The sequence below is a fragment of the Helicoverpa armigera genome, chromosome 22 (assembly GCF_030705265.1).
Source record: "Helicoverpa armigera isolate CAAS_96S chromosome 22, ASM3070526v1, whole genome shotgun sequence".
NCBI lineage: Eukaryota > Metazoa > Arthropoda > Insecta > Lepidoptera > Noctuidae > Helicoverpa > Helicoverpa armigera.
In genome coordinates this window covers 7,801,014-7,820,375 of record NC_087141.1, presented here as the reverse complement: position 1 = coordinate 7,820,375, position 19,362 = coordinate 7,801,014, and the positions used below count along the sequence as shown (strand labels likewise).

At 37.5% G+C, this 19,362-nt stretch overlaps 1 protein-coding gene across 1 annotated transcript; it reads right to left on the bottom strand.

Annotated features, from left to right (window-relative positions):
- Nucleotides 1-49: 49 nt before the first annotated feature.
- LOC110380899 (probable ATP-dependent RNA helicase kurz) lies at nucleotides 50-16,304 on the bottom strand. Its single transcript, XM_064040469.1, has 19 exons — nucleotides 16,092-16,304; nucleotides 15,651-15,833; nucleotides 15,127-15,307; nucleotides 14,223-14,747; nucleotides 13,468-13,683; nucleotides 12,731-12,972; nucleotides 12,222-12,368; nucleotides 11,610-11,759; nucleotides 10,686-10,851; nucleotides 6,501-6,720; nucleotides 5,897-6,125; nucleotides 4,842-4,967; nucleotides 3,827-3,967; nucleotides 3,194-3,349; nucleotides 2,579-2,774; nucleotides 1,873-2,097; nucleotides 1,380-1,521; nucleotides 705-907; nucleotides 50-191 (listed from the first exon to the last, which is right to left on the bottom strand). The coding sequence occupies exons 1-19, from the start codon at nucleotides 16,164-16,166 to the stop codon at nucleotides 112-114; spliced, it is 3,603 nt and encodes a 1,200-aa protein (XP_063896539.1). The 5' UTR covers nucleotides 16,167-16,304; the 3' UTR covers nucleotides 50-111.
- Nucleotides 16,305-19,362: the final 3,058 nt, after the last annotated feature.

Below are 19,362 nucleotides of genomic sequence, written 5' to 3'. Positions count from 1 at the left end.
TACCTCGAACTATTTTAATTGAAGGAAATTATTCAATGAAACTCCAACATAAAGTCAATATAACATTTATTTACAATATTTACAAGTACATAATATTAATTTCTCGTATATTTATTTCAACGGCGGCCAATATAAGCTGACTTCATTGTGGGCTGATTCCGGCACCCATTTTAAATACTCGTCGAGAAGGACTGAAAATGAAATAAAATTGTTTTAAAAATACCATAGGATAGGACTAATATTATAGGATTTTTTTGTCAAAACAAAATGAATCCAATGGGGCAATTTCACACAATCGAGTTACATTTAAGGGTAACTTGTACAATTTAACTATAACGATAACCGAAAAATTTTCAGTTGGCAAATCGCCGATTGGACCAATTAGAGGCAAGTAAACGGTTGGTTATGGTTTGGTTATCGTAATAACTAAATGGTGCAACTAATCCTTATTAGTTGATAAAATGTATTTTTAACCACTTCATTTAACGGCTACCGTTTATGAAATAAACGAAATCATTTTTTCTGAGATGACTTCGCCTATTTCATTACCAAAAAAAAAATGAAACATCCAATAAGTTTTTAATTTTATCATAATCAAACTGACCAAAACCAGACCCCATTTTATCCGACACCCAAAAAAGAGGCTCACAACTGAAAAATTTTTCAAGAACAACAGTGAAATAAATTATTACTGAAATACTTACAATTGCTCTGGGTCTCCCAAACTTTTTTCAAAGCATCTTTTGTACCAGCTCTCCTAGATATCAATGCTTTTAGAAACACTTCTGTCCTAGGCTGTAGTTTAGCCCAACTTTTAACCATAGTCGAAGGTGGTGATAGGAGAGAACTCGTGTATTTCTTTAGTTTAGGAAATACTACGCCTTCTAGGATGAAGCGAGCGAACCATCTGTGGGAGAAAAAAATATTATTATTAACCAGTTGTTGTTTTTGGAATGGCTGTTTTTGCGATTTCACCTGCGACCCGGGGGAACTATCCGAAAATTGATCAATTATTACAGATAGCTCGCTTCTCAAAGTCTAGCTTCTCAAAAGTGAAATATTGTTTTAAGAAGTATCAGAAGTTTTAGAGCCTTTTTTTAGGGCACAAATAATAAATCTATTGACATTTACAAAATTAATATAATATTTAAATTACTAGCTTGAACCGTGTCCCTACGCAACTACTATTCAAACACGCATACCGTATCTAAGGATTTATAATTTCGTCCAAATTTTATCTAGGTTATTTCAGCCGTTTTTCCAGTGTTAGATAAGCCCATTTATCAAGAAACGCTATAGCCTACTTTTCATCCGGATGCAAGAAGTACTTCCCATGGGACGCGAGTGAAACCGCTAGTTGCAACTAGTTATCAACATACCTGTATCTTTCAGTCTTCTCAGGATAATCCACTTCTGATGTAGGTAGCTCCCAGCCAGCTTTGCCGAAGGTGCCTTTAAAGTGACATTTCACACGGCCTGACTTCTCATCATATCTTGGAGGAGGATCATCCAAGGGCTCACCTAAAAAGAAGATTGTTATAGAGTTTAAGAGAAACTGCAGCCTTGCGAACAAATTCTTCTTAAAAATATGTTAATTTTAGGGATCCGTTTCCAAAAGGTAAAAGACAGATTAAAATTTCACAGATTATATTATTGTTTTTTTTTTTGTTATTTATTTGTTACGAGTAAAAATACATACAGATAGACATAAGCATAAAACTGAATAACATTATATTAATAACCAGAATAAAGTAAACATTTTAACGGAAAACGGACGAAAACCTACGTGCATGAGTCCAACTAGCATTTGGCGGTGTTTTTTTTAATAATATTCCCTGTAAAAGTAAATTAAAAAATACATAAAAAACTTACCCAAATTACACAAATGCGGTACCAACATAGCTAACCACTCCGGTTCTATAGCAGTCACATTCCTCATCACCATCTTCCTCCGATCTTCTCCACCGGTTTCGTATAACTCCTGGAAGACCACCCATTCAGGTATGGTCTTCCGGAGTATGGAGTCGGAGTGAAGATGCACTGGTTCTTCTAGTTCGCCGCAGTGGTAAGCGTATTTGAATTTGCGTTTGTCTTCGCCTGGTGGAAAAAAATGTAGTGTTTTGTATGTGAATAAGTGAGCTCGTGGATAAGTAATAGGTGCCAGGGTCTATGATTAAGGTTAAGAAACCCTTGGCACTTGAGAGTAACGATTTTATTATATAAGGAAGACTGAAAAAATAAGAGGCACAAAGAAAGGGGGAATATAAGAAATTTGTACTAAACATACTCGTACTATTGACCTTTATTGCTGTGGTGACTCTTTCGACCTAAATTATGAAGAAAAGGGGACTGTGGGAGGGGAGGAGATTAAATTGGGAAAAAGGGAGGTATATTGAAAAGGAAGGGAGATGGTAGGAGAAAGACGAAATGGAGATAGAGTATGACTGAAGGCGGGAGTAAAAGACCGGAAAGGAAGGAGTAAATGAGACAGCGTAAGAGAGAGACAGTTTAAGGCAAGCTGAAAGAAGAAAGATGGCTTGGTTTTCCTCTTTTTAGTGGTTGAAAAACAGGATATTACCTTGTTTAACCTCATCCAACGCGATCTTCTTCCCGACCTGGTCTCCCAGGCCGCTGAGTAGCAACTGCCGCAGCAGCCGCGCCTGCGAGTCGTTCGGCGGCTGCATTTGAGGGTCTACCGTCACATCCACCCCCGATACACTCAGGTTTATCTCGGAAGTTAACTGTTTGCGGAGCTTACGGATTTCTTTGATGGCCTGGGAAAGAGAGAGGTTGAATTAGGAACTTCTGCCAATGTATACTTGTATTATAGAGCTGAAGAGTAACGGCTGTATCTTTTGATTGCGTTGGTTTAGAAGTTTGTTTTTTTCACAGCTACAAGGGACAGCAGACCTTAGTATTTGATATAAGTTTCAACGTGATATCTCTACGCGTTACTGAGAAAAATGACTTTACAAACAGACAGATGGACGGATAGCAAGGTGCTCATATAAGGGTGCTGTTCGTGCCAAATAATTTTGCACTCGTACTTTTATCAAATTATTTTTTATTACTTTAAATAGCAAATGCATGGCAGGGTACAATAAAGATGATTTGATTTAGTATGCGTGGGAAAAAAAATTACCATCAGGGATAACCATCAATATGTCGCAAAAAAAGTATATAAGAACCTTACCTTCTCCCTCAACCCATATTTAGCACAAAACAGTTCTTCTTCCCCCTTAACGAACGCGTACTCAGCGGCACCGACGGCTCGCAGCATGACGCCCGGGTCGCCCAGCAGTAGCACGTTGCCGGTCGCAGGCCAGCTGTCTGATTTGCCTGACATTAGCTGAAATACAAGAAATGGGCTGATTAGTAACCGCCGTTTTAACGCCAATACTTATGTACCTGTTGCTTTGCTTAGTAGACTACAAATAAATGAAAGGCTGGATATTGGGAACGGTTGTAAGTCGAACACAAAAAAGTATGATGATCATCAGGATCTTTATTGTCCTAATACAGGGTAGAGCCGTCTTCTCTTGCAGATAAGAAATGAAAGTCAAATCTCCATGTTAGCTCAAGTGATGGGCGATTTCAGACTGTTAAGTCCAGGTTTCCTAAAGAAGTTTTACATCTTTAAATCAGTCATTGGGCTCCAAAAAAAATATATAGAAAGTTTATATGGCTTACTAAAGTTACATTGGTATGTCTAACGCGAAATCGTGGTGGTAAATAAACAAAATCTATAGGCTACCTTTACGCTATTATTGGTATTGTTTTTTGAGGTAGATATAATAAATTATTAAGTATTCGATATGCAACTGACCTCAGGCACAGTCAACGCCGACACAAGGGCGATGGTATACGGCAACAAGTCCTGCTGATGACTCAACGCCAACATCTTGCCGTATCGGGGGAGCAGGGGGAATGCCGACACTGCCTTACCTAGGGGAGTCACTTTGAGCACCTGGGGAATTGGGAAAAAAATTATAGTGTGTGTTTGTTATACAAAGGCGGGCCGACCTTTAAAACAAGTTGTGGGCACTTTCATACGATATAGTTAACAAATACATTCACGCTAATTGAATTCAGAAAGTACATAGGGGGAGTACACAGGCGTACAGGCTGTCGCAAGTGCGGCTGCTGAGCACGAGGTCTCGGGTTCGATTCCCGAGTCGGGCCGAAATCGCTTTGTGGGTTTTAGAAGACTTTCACAAAGCAGCCCGGAGCCTGGAAGCTGGTGATTGATACACCCGTGCATCGGAGAGCACGTAAATGTCGGTCCTGCGCCTGATCTCTTACCGGTCGTGTCGGATTGCCGTCCCATCGGGCTATGAGAGTGAAGGAATAGTGAGTGCACCTGTGTCTGCGCAAATGCTCGTGCACTATAATATGTCCTGCGTAGTTGGCTAATCTCCTTACATGAGAACAGCCGCCGTAGCCGATAATCGGCTAGGAGGACATCATCATCATCATCACACAGGCGTAGTAGGTAATGGAATGTATAGAGCTAGTACATAAGGGTCAAGATATATTAAGAACATAAGGAAGTGTATAGTGTTTAGAGTGAGAAAAGATAAGGAAGTAAATATGAGGGTACATAAGGCTAGTATTTAAGGAATTATACATTATAGATGGGAGTTAATAAAAGAGTACCTACCCGAGAAACATGGCGTACCTAAGAAAGTACGTAGTGGTAGTACATGAAGTGTATACTGGATATCATAACGGATTATACTGGGGGGTTTATAAGGAAGTATAGGGGTGATAGCAAAGAGAGTACATTAGGGAAAACCAAATAAGAAGTTATAAGTGTGACGTCACAAGTTAATTTCACTTACTTCTTCCTCATCTTTCTTGATATTCTTCATCGGAGGTTTCTCCAGAATACCGAGAGCTTCTAGTCTTTTCTCGGCCAAACGCAGCTGCATGCGGTCGGGAGCAGTTGGGAATGGGAAGTTAACCACCTGCGGACAAAAAATAAATCAATGAGAATCTTGGTCGACTTCCACCGTCTTACCACAAAAACTTTTAAACGTCAATTTAAGACTTGTCTAAAAAATTCAAATTATGACATTGACATATGGTTCATTTTGCAGCCACAATTTTTTTAGACAAGTGTAAAACAGGTTTTTAACTTTTTGTAGTAAGGCCACCAGTGTTTTATATGGAGTAACTGTCTTACTGGATTCTTAAAGCCAGTGGATTTTGCTGTAAAATGGCTGGACAGATGTTGATTAATTTGCCATGGCAGCAGATAGAAACCTAAAAAAATGGATAACTTTATTACTCAAATAGAAAGAGTAGTAGCTACCTTAAAACTCCGCTGAAAACGAACAGCCTTTTACTGAGAAACGGCTGGTCAGATTTCGATAAAAAAATTTGAGGAAGTAGCTAAGAACCTAGGGAAAAACATGGTATAGTTCTTTTTTACCTGATTGAAAGAAGTAACCACCTAAATACACTCCTGAAAACACACACCGCTGAAAAACTGACCAAAGATTTTGCAGAAATCTTACCTTGTCGATCCCCATACACTTCATGGTAAGCACGAGGTCATCGACGGGTCTCCTGCACAGATCAGGCGGGTGCTGTTCCGGACACTCGTGCTGGAAGACAGCGCTGCTGTAGAGGCGGTACGAGTGTCCGGACCTCACTGTACCGCTCTGTACTTACTGAGAGTGTTGCTCAAACTGTTACTGTGTATGTCAGGATTGCGCTGTAAAACGGCTGGAGAGATTCTGATGAAATTTGGTAAGGAAATAGCTGGAAACTTGAGGATAGATAAAGGATAGCTTTTACATCCAAATGGAAGAAGTGACCACCAAAAAACTCCGCTGAAAGACTGATAAAAAATTTTTGACCCAGAAAGACACTTTTTTTCAATAAATAGTACCTTGTCGATCCCCATACACTTCATAGTGAGCACGAGGTCATCGACGGGTCTCCTGCACAGATCTGGCGGGTGCTGTTCCGGACACTCGTGCTGGAAGACAGCGCTGCTGTAGAGGCGGTACGCGTGTCCGGAGCTGACGCGTCCGGCTCGGCCGGCTCGTTGAGCAGCACTGGCTTGTGACGTCCAAACTACGCGCCATGCGCTTGCGCCGGTTAGGTGGTCGTAGACGCTGGAAATAAGTAAATATAGCTATTAGAAATTAGAACATTACTGCTTCTTACTACTGGTGTAAAAAAAGAAATAATAGTAATTTACCTTTGAAAATACCTTTATTTTTTTTTTGTATTTCCATCTTTGTAAAAATATTAGATGAGGACTACATCCTCCAGATTACTTATTCTGTTTTGTTAAATTTTATACAAAACTATAAATTAACTAAAATTATAGATATAAACATTGTACATGGTCTTTAAAACCCAGAGGTCAAAAATATTTTTTATCAAAACCATTAAAACTTCAACATGCTAATTCTATGACTGTTTTTTGGACCTCAAAATTAGACAGAAAATTACTTTGGAGTTTATAGAAATAGTAAAATACTCACCGCATCTTTTTCTTTCCAGTATCAACCACATATCTAACAGCGGGTATCGTAATAGAGGTCTCAGCGACATCAGTGCTGACGACACACAGCCTGGCCCCAGCCGGGGCCGGCGCGAACACGCGAGCCTGCTTGCTCTGGTTTAGCATTGAGTACAGTGGCAGCACCCACAGCGGCTGACGACAGGCCTTTATTGCGGGGGCTAAGGAATCTTCTTCCGCATCTAAAGATATAGGAATCAATTTTACATCCCCCCAAAGAATTCCAAAATTACTCTTTCATATAAAACTGCTCATAACTTTAAAACTAGTCGACGGATTTTCTTCAATCATACATAATAATAATGCCTAATAAACCAGCTTTCAATTACAAGAAACCTCATCAAAATCGGCTGAGCCATTTGGGAGCTATGGTCATTTAAAGTCTCGACACAGAGCCTGGCCCCAGCCGGGGCCGGCGCGAACACGCGAGCCTGCTTGCTCTGGGACAGCATTGAGTACAGAGGCAGCACCCACAGCGGCTGACGACAGGCCTTTATTGCGGGGGCTAAGGAATCTTCTTCTGCATCTAAAGGAATAGGAAACAATTTCATATCCCCCAAAAAATTGCAAAATTGCCCGTTCGTATAAAACCGGTCATAATTTTTAAACCACTCAACGGATTTTTTTCAATGATACCTAAAAATAATCCCTAATAAACCAGCTATCAATAGCAAGAAACCGCATCAAAATCAGCCGCGCCATTTAGGAGCTATGAGCATTTAAAGTCTCGACACACAGCCTGGCCCCAGCCGGGGCCGGCGCGAACACGCGAGCCTGCTTGCCCTGGGTCAGCATTGAGTACAGAGGCAGCACCCACAGCGGCTGACGACAGGCCTTTATTGCGGGGGCTAAGGATTCTTCTTCCGCATCTAAAGATATAGGAATCAATTTTATATCCCCTAAAAAATTGCAAAATTTCACGTTGAGATGAAACCGATCATAATTTTTAAACCAATTGACAGATTCTCTTCATTTATACCTAAGAATGATCTCTATTAAACTAGCTATTAATTACAAGAAACCGCAATAAAATCGGCTGAGCCGTTTGAGAGCTACAATCATTTAAAGTCTCGACACACAGCCTGGCCCCAGCCGGGGCCGGCGCGAACACGCGAGCCTGCTTGCCCTGGCTCAGCATTGAGTACAGAGGCAGCACCCACAGCGGCTGACGACAGGCCTTTATTGCGGGAGCTAAGGAATCTTCCTCCGCATCTAAAGATATAGGAATACATTTTATATCTCCCCAAAAAATGCCAAAATTACCCTTTCCGATAAAACTGCTCGTAACTTTAAAACTAGAAGACCGATTTTCTTCAACAATACCTAAGAATAATCTCTGATAAACTAGCTATCAATTGCAAGAAACCTCATCAAAATCGGCTGAGTCATTTGGGAGCTACAATCATTCAAAGTCTCGACACACAGCCTGGCCCCAGCCGGGGCCGGCGCGAACACGCGAGCCTGCTTGCTCTGGGACAGCATTGAGTACAGAGGCAGCACCCACAGCGGCTGACGACAGGCCTTTATTGCGGGGGCTAAGGAATCTTCTTCCGCATCTAAAGATATAGGAAGAATTTTTATATCCCCCAAAATAATTAGCAAGTTCACCCTTTCTCATAAAACAGCTCATAACTTTAAAACTAGTCGACGGATTTTCTTCAATGATACCTAAAAATAATCCCTAATAAACTAGCCATCGATTACAAGAAACCGCATCAAAATCGGCTGAGCCACTTGGGAGCTATGAGCATATAAAGTCTCGACACACAGCCTGGCCCCAGCCGGGGCCGGCGCGAACACGCGAGCCTGCTTGCTCTGGTTAAGCATTGAGTACAGAGGCAGCACCCACAGCGGCTGACGACATGCCTTTATTGCGGGGGCTAAGGAATCTTCTTCTGCATCTGAAGATATAGGAATCAATTTTTATATTCCCCAAAAGAAGAACAAAAATCACTTTGTCAAAACTGCTCATAACTTTTAAACCAGTAGATGGATTCTCTTCAATCATACCGAAGAATGATTCCTAATAAACCAGCCATCAACTACAAAAAACTGCATCAAAATCAGCCCAGCCAATTGGGAGCTATAAGCATTTAAAGTCTCGACACACGGCCTGGCCCCAGCCGGGGCCGGCGCGAACACGCGAGCCTGCTTGCCCTGGCTCAGCATTGAGTACAGAGGCAGCACCCACAGCGGCTGACGACAGGCCTTTATTGCGGGGGCTAAGGAATCTTCTTCCGCATCTAAAGATATATGAATCAATTTTATACCCCCAAAAATTTGCGAAAATTACCAGTTCGTATAAAACTAGTCATAACTTTTAAACTAGTAGACGGATTTTCTTCAAAAATACCTTAAAATAATCTCTATCAAACTAGTTATCAATTGCAAGAAACCGCATCAAAATCGCCTGAGCCATTTGGAAACTATGAGCATTTAAAGTCTCGACACACAGCCTGGCCCCAGCCGGGGCCGGCGCGAACACGCGAGCCTGCTTGCTCTGACTCAGCATTGAGTACAGAGGCAGCACCCACAGCGGCTGACGACAGGCTTTTATTGCGGGGGCTAAGGAATCTTCTTCCGCATCTAAAGATATCAGGAATAAATTTTATATCCCCCAAAACTGTTCGAAACTTTTGAACCAGTAGACCGGTCTTCTAATAAACTAGCTAACAATTGCAAGAAGCGGCATCAAAATCGGGTGTGCCATCTGAGTGCTAAATATTCGAGAAATCCATCCAAAAATTAAAACAGCCCAAACTGCATAAAAAGAAGACAGGATTTATAAAAGCCATTTGAGTAGGCAATTTTGACAGGCCTTTTTACACCAATATATTTTAAACCAATAAATCACTATTGAAAATAATGATTCAGTTGATTACGTCAGCTGTTCCCAAATGGGGTTCCGCGGAACCCTGAGGTTCCGTGGCAGACCCTCAGGGGTTCCGTGGAAAATTCAAGATTTCCATATGGTAAATCGTTTCACTTTTGACAATATTAAATTATTATTCATTTTTAATTAAATTGTTTTAAATATTGCATTCCAGAATTCCATTTAGGCACCATGTAGGTGGTTACCACTCGGGAGTGTAAGTCTCGTATTTTCGCGACAAGTAGCGGGGGAAGGCCACGGCAGCAGATACTTTAATTCCGTTTTTTACAATTGTAGATTAACTTAATACCTCCAGGTCTTCGGCAATCGGCAAAAGTAGGTAGTCGGCCAAAAATCACCGCATTTTTTGGGCTTATTTCATCGCCAGGATTATACATTTGACAGGACGTGAAATTACACGGCATACGAGTATTTCCAGTGGCTATTTTTACCATGAATCAAAGTGTGACATTTTTTCCAATTTTTGCACCACCGCGAATCCGAAAATTTCGCGCTCGCTTCGCTCGCGACTCTGTTACGTGTGATGCTTTTATGATCGTTTAATTGCTCAAGTATCCAAAACCGAAAAAAATTCGCGCTCTTCCGTCGAGGTTTCCTTTGATGTTTATTTTTTATTCCTCTGGTTCAGAAAAAGCAATAGCGCTTTCTTCGCTAGCTGCTTATTCATTTGCAGTGGTTTTATTTATTTTGTGTAGGTACTTAAACTAAAAAAAAATCGCGCTCGCTTCGCTCGCGTTACCGGCTACCATTGAATGTCTTTCAATGCTAGCGGGTGCTTGGAACTTTTTCTTTTAGTTAAAAAAAATCGCGCTCGCTCGCCTCGCACCTGTACAAACCCAATCTATTTCTTTTTGTTTTACTTTGTAAGTCTTCAAACTGAAAACTATTCACATAATACACAAAGTCAAGCATTGTTTTCTGGCCCGTGTGGCAGATAGCAATGCTACGCCTGAGTATAATGAATATGTCTCTAACCATATAACCATTTGGTGCGCTACCACGCGCCACGAGCCGTACCTAAGTGTATTTACGTCTTTAGTTTACTTTTTATTTAAGCTATGGTTCCGCCGAAAAATTGTGAGACGAAAAGGGTTCCGAAGCCAAAAGAATTCGGGAACCGCTGGATTACGTAATTCTTATTGTTGTATTCTACATTGCTTTCCAGCCGCATTTTAATTTTAAACTCAGTATAACTCAATTTTATTTATAGCTAAGTGCTTACTCAAATGAAATCTAGTCTTATTCATCACGCACCTGAATCACTAAGATGTCCCTCGCTATCCTCTTCATCATCCACCAGATCAGCCTGGCCATCGTCCTCCGGCATGTCATAGTCATCCAGGTTGATCTTAGGCAAGGCTTTGGACTTCTGTTTAGCTTTCCTGCGGGCTTTGCGGGCGCGTTTCATTTCTTTTTCGACCTATGTAATTGCAAGGGAATAAGGTGTAATTTCATAAATGTTTATGCATAAACTAAATTCTTAATACTGTATTCACTATAAAAGAAAGGTATCAACTAAGTAGATAAATATACTACCTACTACTATCTAACATTTAACGCCTTCCTCTCTTCTAAGTATGTTGCTGTGCCTATAAGGTTCCATAATTGTGACTATCATTTTATATTTTCCACCTAATGTACATTATGGAATGCAATAAACGATATGATATGATAAATTGGGGAGTTAGTTTTATTCTGGGTAGGTATTTGTGTGGGAATTTAAAATATTTAGTAATAACGTACTGATAATATAACGTAATAATATTCAATATACACTTCTACATCTCATTACCACCTTAGGACCCTGCCTGTTGGAAGGTTTGCAAGCACAACATCACAACTTTAAGAATGTCATATTTTAAACATGTCACCAACATCTCATGTCATAGAATTTAAAGTTTGCATTTATAACAATAAATAAAATCGATGACATTTCACATTACTACTAGGTACACTAGCGAACTTTTACTATAATTTGAATTTCATAATTTAAATTCAATTAACGATATATAAAGATAAAAAATGCTAACTCTACATGGGCTTCAGAAAATAATTTAATTTACCAGATTTTAAACATTTTTCATGTAATAAAAAAACAACGAATATCCGATATTATAAATAACGAGGGAACCTTCTCCTTTTTTGGGAAGTCGGTTAAGCAATGAAAATGAAGCTTACCTCATCATCATCAGACTCAATATCCTCAGGCTCCGAGTCCAGGGCTGCATCAGCGTCAGAAACCGGCTTAGTCTTCGTTATCAACTTAGTGTAATCCACGTCTTTGCGGTACGGGAACGCTGCCCTGAGCTTTCTGACTAGATAGTGCACCTTGAATTTTAAAGGGAACAATTTTTAATATGTGATTGGTAAAATTTTATATGTGAAAAGGTAAACGTACATAAATTTGTGACCAGAAAAGTCAAAATAAAAATTGCAGGTACATAGTTTTAATTTTAGAAAAGTACCAAAAAGTTTCGTGCAGACACTTCACTAGGAAATTAAATGACAAAAACTAGCAAAGTTTTCACTTATCACCAGATGTTTCCCGTGGTTTCTTTGGGAACTAATTCCCCTGCCCGGATGGGCTACGAAAAAAGTCATTTATGAAACCAATTTTCAGACAAATCAATTCAGCCATTCTCGAGTCATAAATAGGTAATAACTAACACGACTTTCGTTTATTTTGAAGAAGATTCGATTCAATGAATTTATATTTAGAGAGTACTAACTAATCAAGAATTTTTCATTTTATTTTATCCTTTCTTTTCGTATATTATTATAAAATCTTACCTCTTGTTGTCCAGTAACAAATATAAGAATTCCTCCTTCCGGCAACCTTGTATGTATTTTGACAGCTTTCTTATACGCCTCCTTTAGATAATCACTGTTTGTGTTCTTATTGAAATGAGTTGTCACTGGAAACTGTCGGGAATCAATCTGAAAAAGAATGAAAGTGATTATAGGAAGGAAAGAAAGAAAATTATTTGTTAGGGACAATTTCTTTTAAATAGTATTAAATAGTTAGTTAGTATTTAATTTTAAAATCAGTATACTTAGACTGTATGCTTTTTTATTTGACCACAAATAATAGGTATTAATGCTGAGGTGTCTTCGCAAAACAAAACTTCATATAAAGTGGTTTAGCCATTTTAAAGTTCGTAGTGACAGACAGATAAAGTAACCTTTAATGACATTATTAAGTATTAAAGCTTTTTGTGCACCCTCTTTTTCATCGCGGGCTTAAAAATCCACACCTAAGATGACCAACTGACAAAAAAAACTCCATAGCCGTTCCTTACCTTAATCACCGGAGGTGGTTGCTTAAACAGCCTAGTATTTTCCGTGAAATCCTCAACCCTCAAAGTAGCAGACATGATGATCAGCCTCAGAGGCGATCCTCGCTTCCTCCTCAAAGGTACAATCCTGGAGAGTAAGCCTAGCAGTATGTCTGTGTAGACGCTACGCTCGTGAGCCTCGTCAATGATCACTACGGAGTATTTGCTTAGAAGGAAGTCGGATTGGATCTCTTTGAGAAGTACACCTGGAATTAAGTTTCGTTTATGGTAATATATTAATGAAAGGAGGTGATTTAGTAGATGTTCTTATTTGAGTAAAGGAGTGACTTTATATTGGACTGCAGTTGGGCTTAAATATGGAAACATAAAAATTGTTATGAGCATAAGAAAATAGGGTATCAAACAATTGAGAATATGGATTCCCAGGCACGCATACAAAGTTTGGCCTATAGCCTAGCGAAAACGTTTCTACTATTGTGTGATTTATAATATGTTAAGTAAAAATGCATGTGTGAAGAAGTTGAAAATATTTCCTAGAATACTTGCTATAATGTGTTCTTTCTCTTTTATTCTAATTCACTCAATATTCCTTTCTATTTAAAAATTGTTACTCAATATAAAAATATAGAGTTGTGACTCTGGGTGTATTCACATAAGTAAAGTATATATTTCGTCCACAGTGAAAGTTATTCATCATCTTTTAGGTCATTTCATAATATCGGGAGTCAAACCATACTAACCGTCAGTCATAAACTTGATCTTCGTATCTTTAGTGACATTGCCTTCGAACCTCATCAAATAAGACACCTCTTTACTACTCAGCCCCAGTTCATACCCCACTCGAGCTGACATGGCTACCGCGGCCACTCTTCTTGGTTCTGTTACTGCTATCATTTTGTGTTCAGCGTAACCAGCTTCGTAGAGGAATTGAGGTATTTGGGTGGTTTTGCCGCTGCCTGGAAATGGTAAAAAATTAAAGAATTCATTAAAGAAGGTAATATGTATATTGTAGTAAAGAAAGTTATTTACATCAAGATAACCTGTGTAGTAATCTTTTATTGTACTAGAGATTAGTCAGGAATGCTAAGCAGAAGGACTTTAATGATATAAAAGTGTAGCATCTTGCAGATCGTTTTAGAAAACTACTTTTCATTGGTTGACAACCTACTTTGAAGTACAAGTACCAAAATAAAATGGATTAAAATCAGGAAGAGTACTATAATGATGCTTTAGTTAGTTAGAAATTACGATAACAATTAGCCGAGTTCAAAAAATGCTACAAAGAATTTTTTGAATGTCAAGTAGGAAGTAGCCAATGTGCTGAAGTAACTATGTATTCTGGATTCAATTCAAGGTCAAATCACCTGTATCTACAATTTTCACCTTGGGTATAAAAGTGCTGTCAAACCATTTAAATGTCAAGAAATAAAAGATATTATAGAAGCAATTAAATCGAACGAAAATATCTTCATTATTTATTTAGATTAATTATTACCTGTTTCACCAGCAACAATAAGAAATTCATTCTCATTGATTAACTCCATAATCCTTTGCTCCTCGCCCAGTATTGGTAATTTCAACCTTGCTACCTGAATCTTAGGGTCTCTTTTCACTTCGACATGAACTGTATTATGTTCTAGCAAAGGTTTCTTTTCGATTTTAGCTTCCTCAGCTTTTTTCTCATCATTAACTTTATTTTTCTTATTTGTTGTATCTATTTTTGAATCTTCTGATGATTTATCAGCACTTTTGGAAGTATTTTCTTCAGTAACTGTGGTATTTTTGTTTTCTGTATCAGGGATTTCGATAACAGTGTTGGGATTTTCATTTTTAGTGCCTTCACTTTCATCTATAAGTTCTGGTTCATCATCATCATCATTCTTCTCATCATCATCATCATCAGATTCTGATGAGCTTTCTTCAGAGGATGGTTCAAGACCAACAACATTTGGATCATATTTCTTCTTTTTTATTTTCTCAGCGTTATCCATCTTTAGAAGGCGGAGACGTTTCTTGGCTCCTGGAATTCAATAAAATACTAAATTATTACAATGTTTTTTTTATTTAATTACTTACATAATGTGACTTACATAAAAATCTGCAATTACTCTACATGCTATGGGAACTATCAACTAACATCAAATTTTATCTTTCTTGATCCAGTATCACAGCCAAATGTAACAAAAAGACAATCTAAAGCTATATTTATACATTAAAAAGAATATTTTAATGGCTTTGAAACTATAGAACCGTTTGAAAAATTCTTTCACTGTACGTTAGCTACACTCTTCTCGAGTAACATGGGCTAGATTTTATCTTGATACAGGCAGTTGTTCCCCCGGGATGCTGATGAAACAACAGAAAAACTGCTAGTAATTAAAATAAAGACTCAAACCTACCAGCAATACTACTAAACTTCTTATTCTCATTTTCTTCGGAAACCTCTTGCGTTGTCAATTCCGAGTTCAGTTCATTCAGCTTCCTCAATCCTATTGTCTGTACCGCAGATATGCCCGTCAACTGTTTGACTTCCTCTGCGGTAGCTTGCACTTGTGAAAGTGACTCTAGGAGAGATGCTCGCTGGAATATTAAAAAACTGTGTTTAGTAAATAAAATGAAAGGCAATTTTGAAATCTTTGTGTATGTGTTTAGGGGACTGTTTTTCAGTGAATTCTTTAATCTTTGATAAATATTATGAAGAGGGAACATTTTTTGTCTGTTAGGGTACAACCAGAAGCTCAGACTACATTTTTTCACTTTTTGCTGTTTAAAAATTTTCAAAGAAGCTACCTACATTATGGAATCAAATGATACTGAATAGAGCATTCAGGCAATACAAGCTGTGCTTAGTAAGTGGTTTCATGTTACCACAATATAAGGTAACTTTTACATGCATAATATTAATAAAAATATTTGTACTTACATTTTCCTTCTTCTGTTTCTTTTCAACAATCTTCTCTAGTCGTTTCCTCTGAGCTTTAGAGAGGAATCTGGTCTTCTCTTTCTTTTCTTTGACCACTTTAGTGTCACGTTTCTTTGATGGCAGAGCCAAAAGATTGGTAGCATCGCTAGCTCCATATTCATTTGTTGCAAACTCCAGTTGTATCTGAAATAACGAAAGTATTTTGAATAAGTAATATGTAGGTATATTTTTAGTCTTAATTTACAGTTTCAAATGTATTTATTCTTACAGTATGATCCAAATTTTTGAAAATAAGCTTATAATCAAAACAGGTTAATTTTTTCTTATTTAAATAATGTCCTGCTGCTAGATATTATTAAAACACCTGTACATAAGTATATTCCTAGTCAAGAGATTTCGGAGAAGGGCACATTTTCTTGAAAATATTGTTCAATATTTTACCTCATTGGTTTGCGAGTCATCTATGTTAGTCTTCACAACTTGCCGCGCTTTAGCGTTGTAACGTGATTTACCCATCGTTAAGGACTTAAATTGTAACACTACGAATTAAAGTTTAGCTACGGCTTCTTAACATTTCATTTAAAAAACATAACCATCAGATCCATGAAATAAATCCATCAAAATCCAACGTGTTTTTGTTATGACTTTATTTTTTTTAATTCGTAGACTACTAGAGATTGACTAAAATTAACTTACTAAATGTTTATGATGTCACAGATAAAAATATCTTTACGTTGATATTCTAGCATACCAAACAGAAAACTGAAAAAAAATTGCGTGCGTTCATTTTAATGCTATTGTGCTTTAAAGCCAACAAGGCAGGAAAAAGCGTAAGTAATGAAATAATACAGTCAGATTAGAGGTAATGAAATAATAATAAAAACTGCATATTTCTCAACATAGATTTTTTTTAAGTTTTGCAGTTTATTTTTTACTAAATAAGCGTTATATCCTAACTACTGATCATTCGGCTACTGAGACGAATGCTCTCAACACATGTTTGCAGTGACACCGAACCATCTGTCACTGTCACATTCACGTTTTTACCGAGAGAAGATTTATAAACAATGTGCGAAGTCCGATTTTATTTCTAATTCTTTATAATATAATACAAAAATGGGTCAAGAAACGTATTTCGAACTGACAAAAAGAGCTGTACCTATCATAAAGAACGAAACTTCTCACATAAAATGGCGAAATTCAGTAATTACTGTTGTTACGAACAAACGTATACACTTTCTCGAATATGCTTATAATTTGGAGTGTTTGGAAAGACATATAGACTTTAATGAATTTTCTATGGCTAGCCCTAAGAACAGTCCGGCGACAAGTGTATGTAAAGCCAAGTTTTTGAAATCAGAAATGCGGAATTTGGACTATACAGAAATGATAGTCGATTCAGCCTTTTGGCCACATAATCCTGCTTTAGCTCAAGAAATGACCAGTGCGGTGATGTGTAAATGGTCACCACTGAATAAATCAAAAGGGGAATGTGTGTTAGCAGTCCTAAATAATATTGGTGGGGTTGAATTCTTGATGGAACAACAATGTCAGTGGACAAGCATTTTGAATCTATCTCCTTACATGATAAAGGTTTTAGAACATAATAAGGCGGTAAAATCCTTTGAAGAGCTGAAAGAATCTGTGTATATACTTGAAACATCAGCTATATGTTGGGCAAGAGAATTCAATGCAAATAATTCATGCTACTTCGTAACAGCACAGAAAAATGGTACGGTTCTATTCTGGCAACTCTTTGATAACACAGATGTAGATTATGTAAAAGTGAAAGGACGCATAGAAACGAATATGAAGGATATAACTGCAATTAAATGGATACCGAAATCAGAAAACACATTTTTCCTAATATGTGCTGACGTGTTGGGGCAAATCTATGCTTTTGATATGCAAATAGAAAATGAGACTATAAGCCTTGTAGATGGCGTCCCGCTTTGGCCCTACAAAGATAGGATGATTGCCATAAGTTTAAAATACACCATCATCAACAATCATATTGTTTTCATATGCGGTAAACATAGACACTTACTGGTACAAGTCATTGACAATAAAGGAAAGAAAATATCAGAATACATAAATAATATTAATGACCACCGAATAACAGACATCTGCTACACAGAAGAAGGAATTTATTTATCAACAGTGAACGTCAAAATTTACAAAATTAATATCACACTCGAAGGCAGTAGTTTGAATGTCGGCTTGACTCAATTACACCTCAAAGATCCGTACTCAACATATGAATTGTATAGTATGCAGTTCTCAAGGAATAATGTTGTGTGTGCATTAGCAATGAATGACCGAAAAGTTCTAAGCAGAAAAGAAGCCTACCGATTAGAAGTAATTTTCATCAGTACGGAATCAAAACTTGAATCTATGTTGCCAACACTCTTAAATAATCCGACGGAAAAATTAACATACTACTGGGATTGCATTGAAGTTCTACGATTTCAGATCAATAAGTTTAGAATAATTCCTAAGTTAGACTATACTAAACTGTACGAAGAAGCCAAACAAAATCTTTATAAGCTAAAAGTATATTATATACTCATGATTTATATAACCAACCTGAGAAAGGTTTTAAGAATACATTCAGAATTAATTTTACCAGAAACATCTCGGGATACTATAAAAGAAAGAATGCTATGTTTACATGCCAAAACATTGCTTAGTAAGTTATGTAAGAAATTCATAACGGAGGGAAACCTCAATAATTTGGATATAGAAACTTTACAAGGTAGTAAAAAATATTTAGAGTTTTATGGAAAAAAATACAAAATCGAGTTTGGATTTGATAATAATGTACGTGACTGTGAAAATTTGTTCTCAGAGAACAAATGTGAGTATATTTGTCAGTGTTGCGATGAAAAACTTGAAGGATTGACATGTAAAGATGGACATTTAAATATGTTGTGTATGATAACTTTTACTCCGATAACGGGCGATGATTATTTGTACTGCCGAAGTTGTGGGTCTACTGCTCGATCTGATTTAAACAGTGAAAATGTGTTATGTACTTTCTGTGATTTACACTTAGTTAAAACTGATTGAATTCCCTTTCTTTGTTTGTGGAATATAAAATTGAGTTGTTTCTAATATTTGTTTTATTGAACGTCCTAGCTCTCGACTCGACTAACTTTCGATGACCGCTTTGGCGCAATGGCCATAATGCCGAACTGCCGAACTGATTCTCCCGGTTTCGATTCCCGGTACGGTCAACATTTTTGTGATGACCAAGCATGCTGGTGGCTGTAGTTTGGGTATTATAATTATGATATGTATTTATAAGTATAATATAGTTTATCAGTTGTGTTAGCACCCATAACAGAAGCTAACAAATAGCTTACCAACTATGTATGTCGCGATATAAAAAAAAAAACTCAAATATCATAAAAAAATGCAGAAGCTATAAAATAATTAATAAAAAATAAATTCAATGGAAAATTATAGAAAATATACCAATATTGATTGCTGAATACAGCACCTATCTACTGATACCAAAAGTGGCGTGTTATTACAAGTAAAGATTAGTACTTAATAAAACTAAATCTTATCATCATAAAATTAAAAGAAATCGTTTAGTTTGTCTTCGATACGATATCAAAGTAATTCTTGATACTCATGCTGATTTTTCGTATTTCGCTGAAGCCGAAAAAGTTTCATAAATTCATCACCTTTGGTGCCGCTTTCGGTG

Coding starts and splice junctions, on each gene's coding strand:
- LOC110380899 (XM_064040469.1), bottom strand. CDS start 16,166: ATGGGTAAATCACGTTACAACGCTAAAGCGCGGCAAGTTGTGAAGACT. Junction 6,126..6,500: donor ACTGGAAAGAAAAAGATGCG/GTGAGTATTTTA, acceptor ACTTATTTCCAG/CGTCTACGACCACCTAACCG. Junction 3,350..3,826: donor CGGCGTTGACTGTGCCTGAG/GTCAGTTGCATA, acceptor CTTGTATTTCAG/CTAATGTCAGGCAAATCAGA.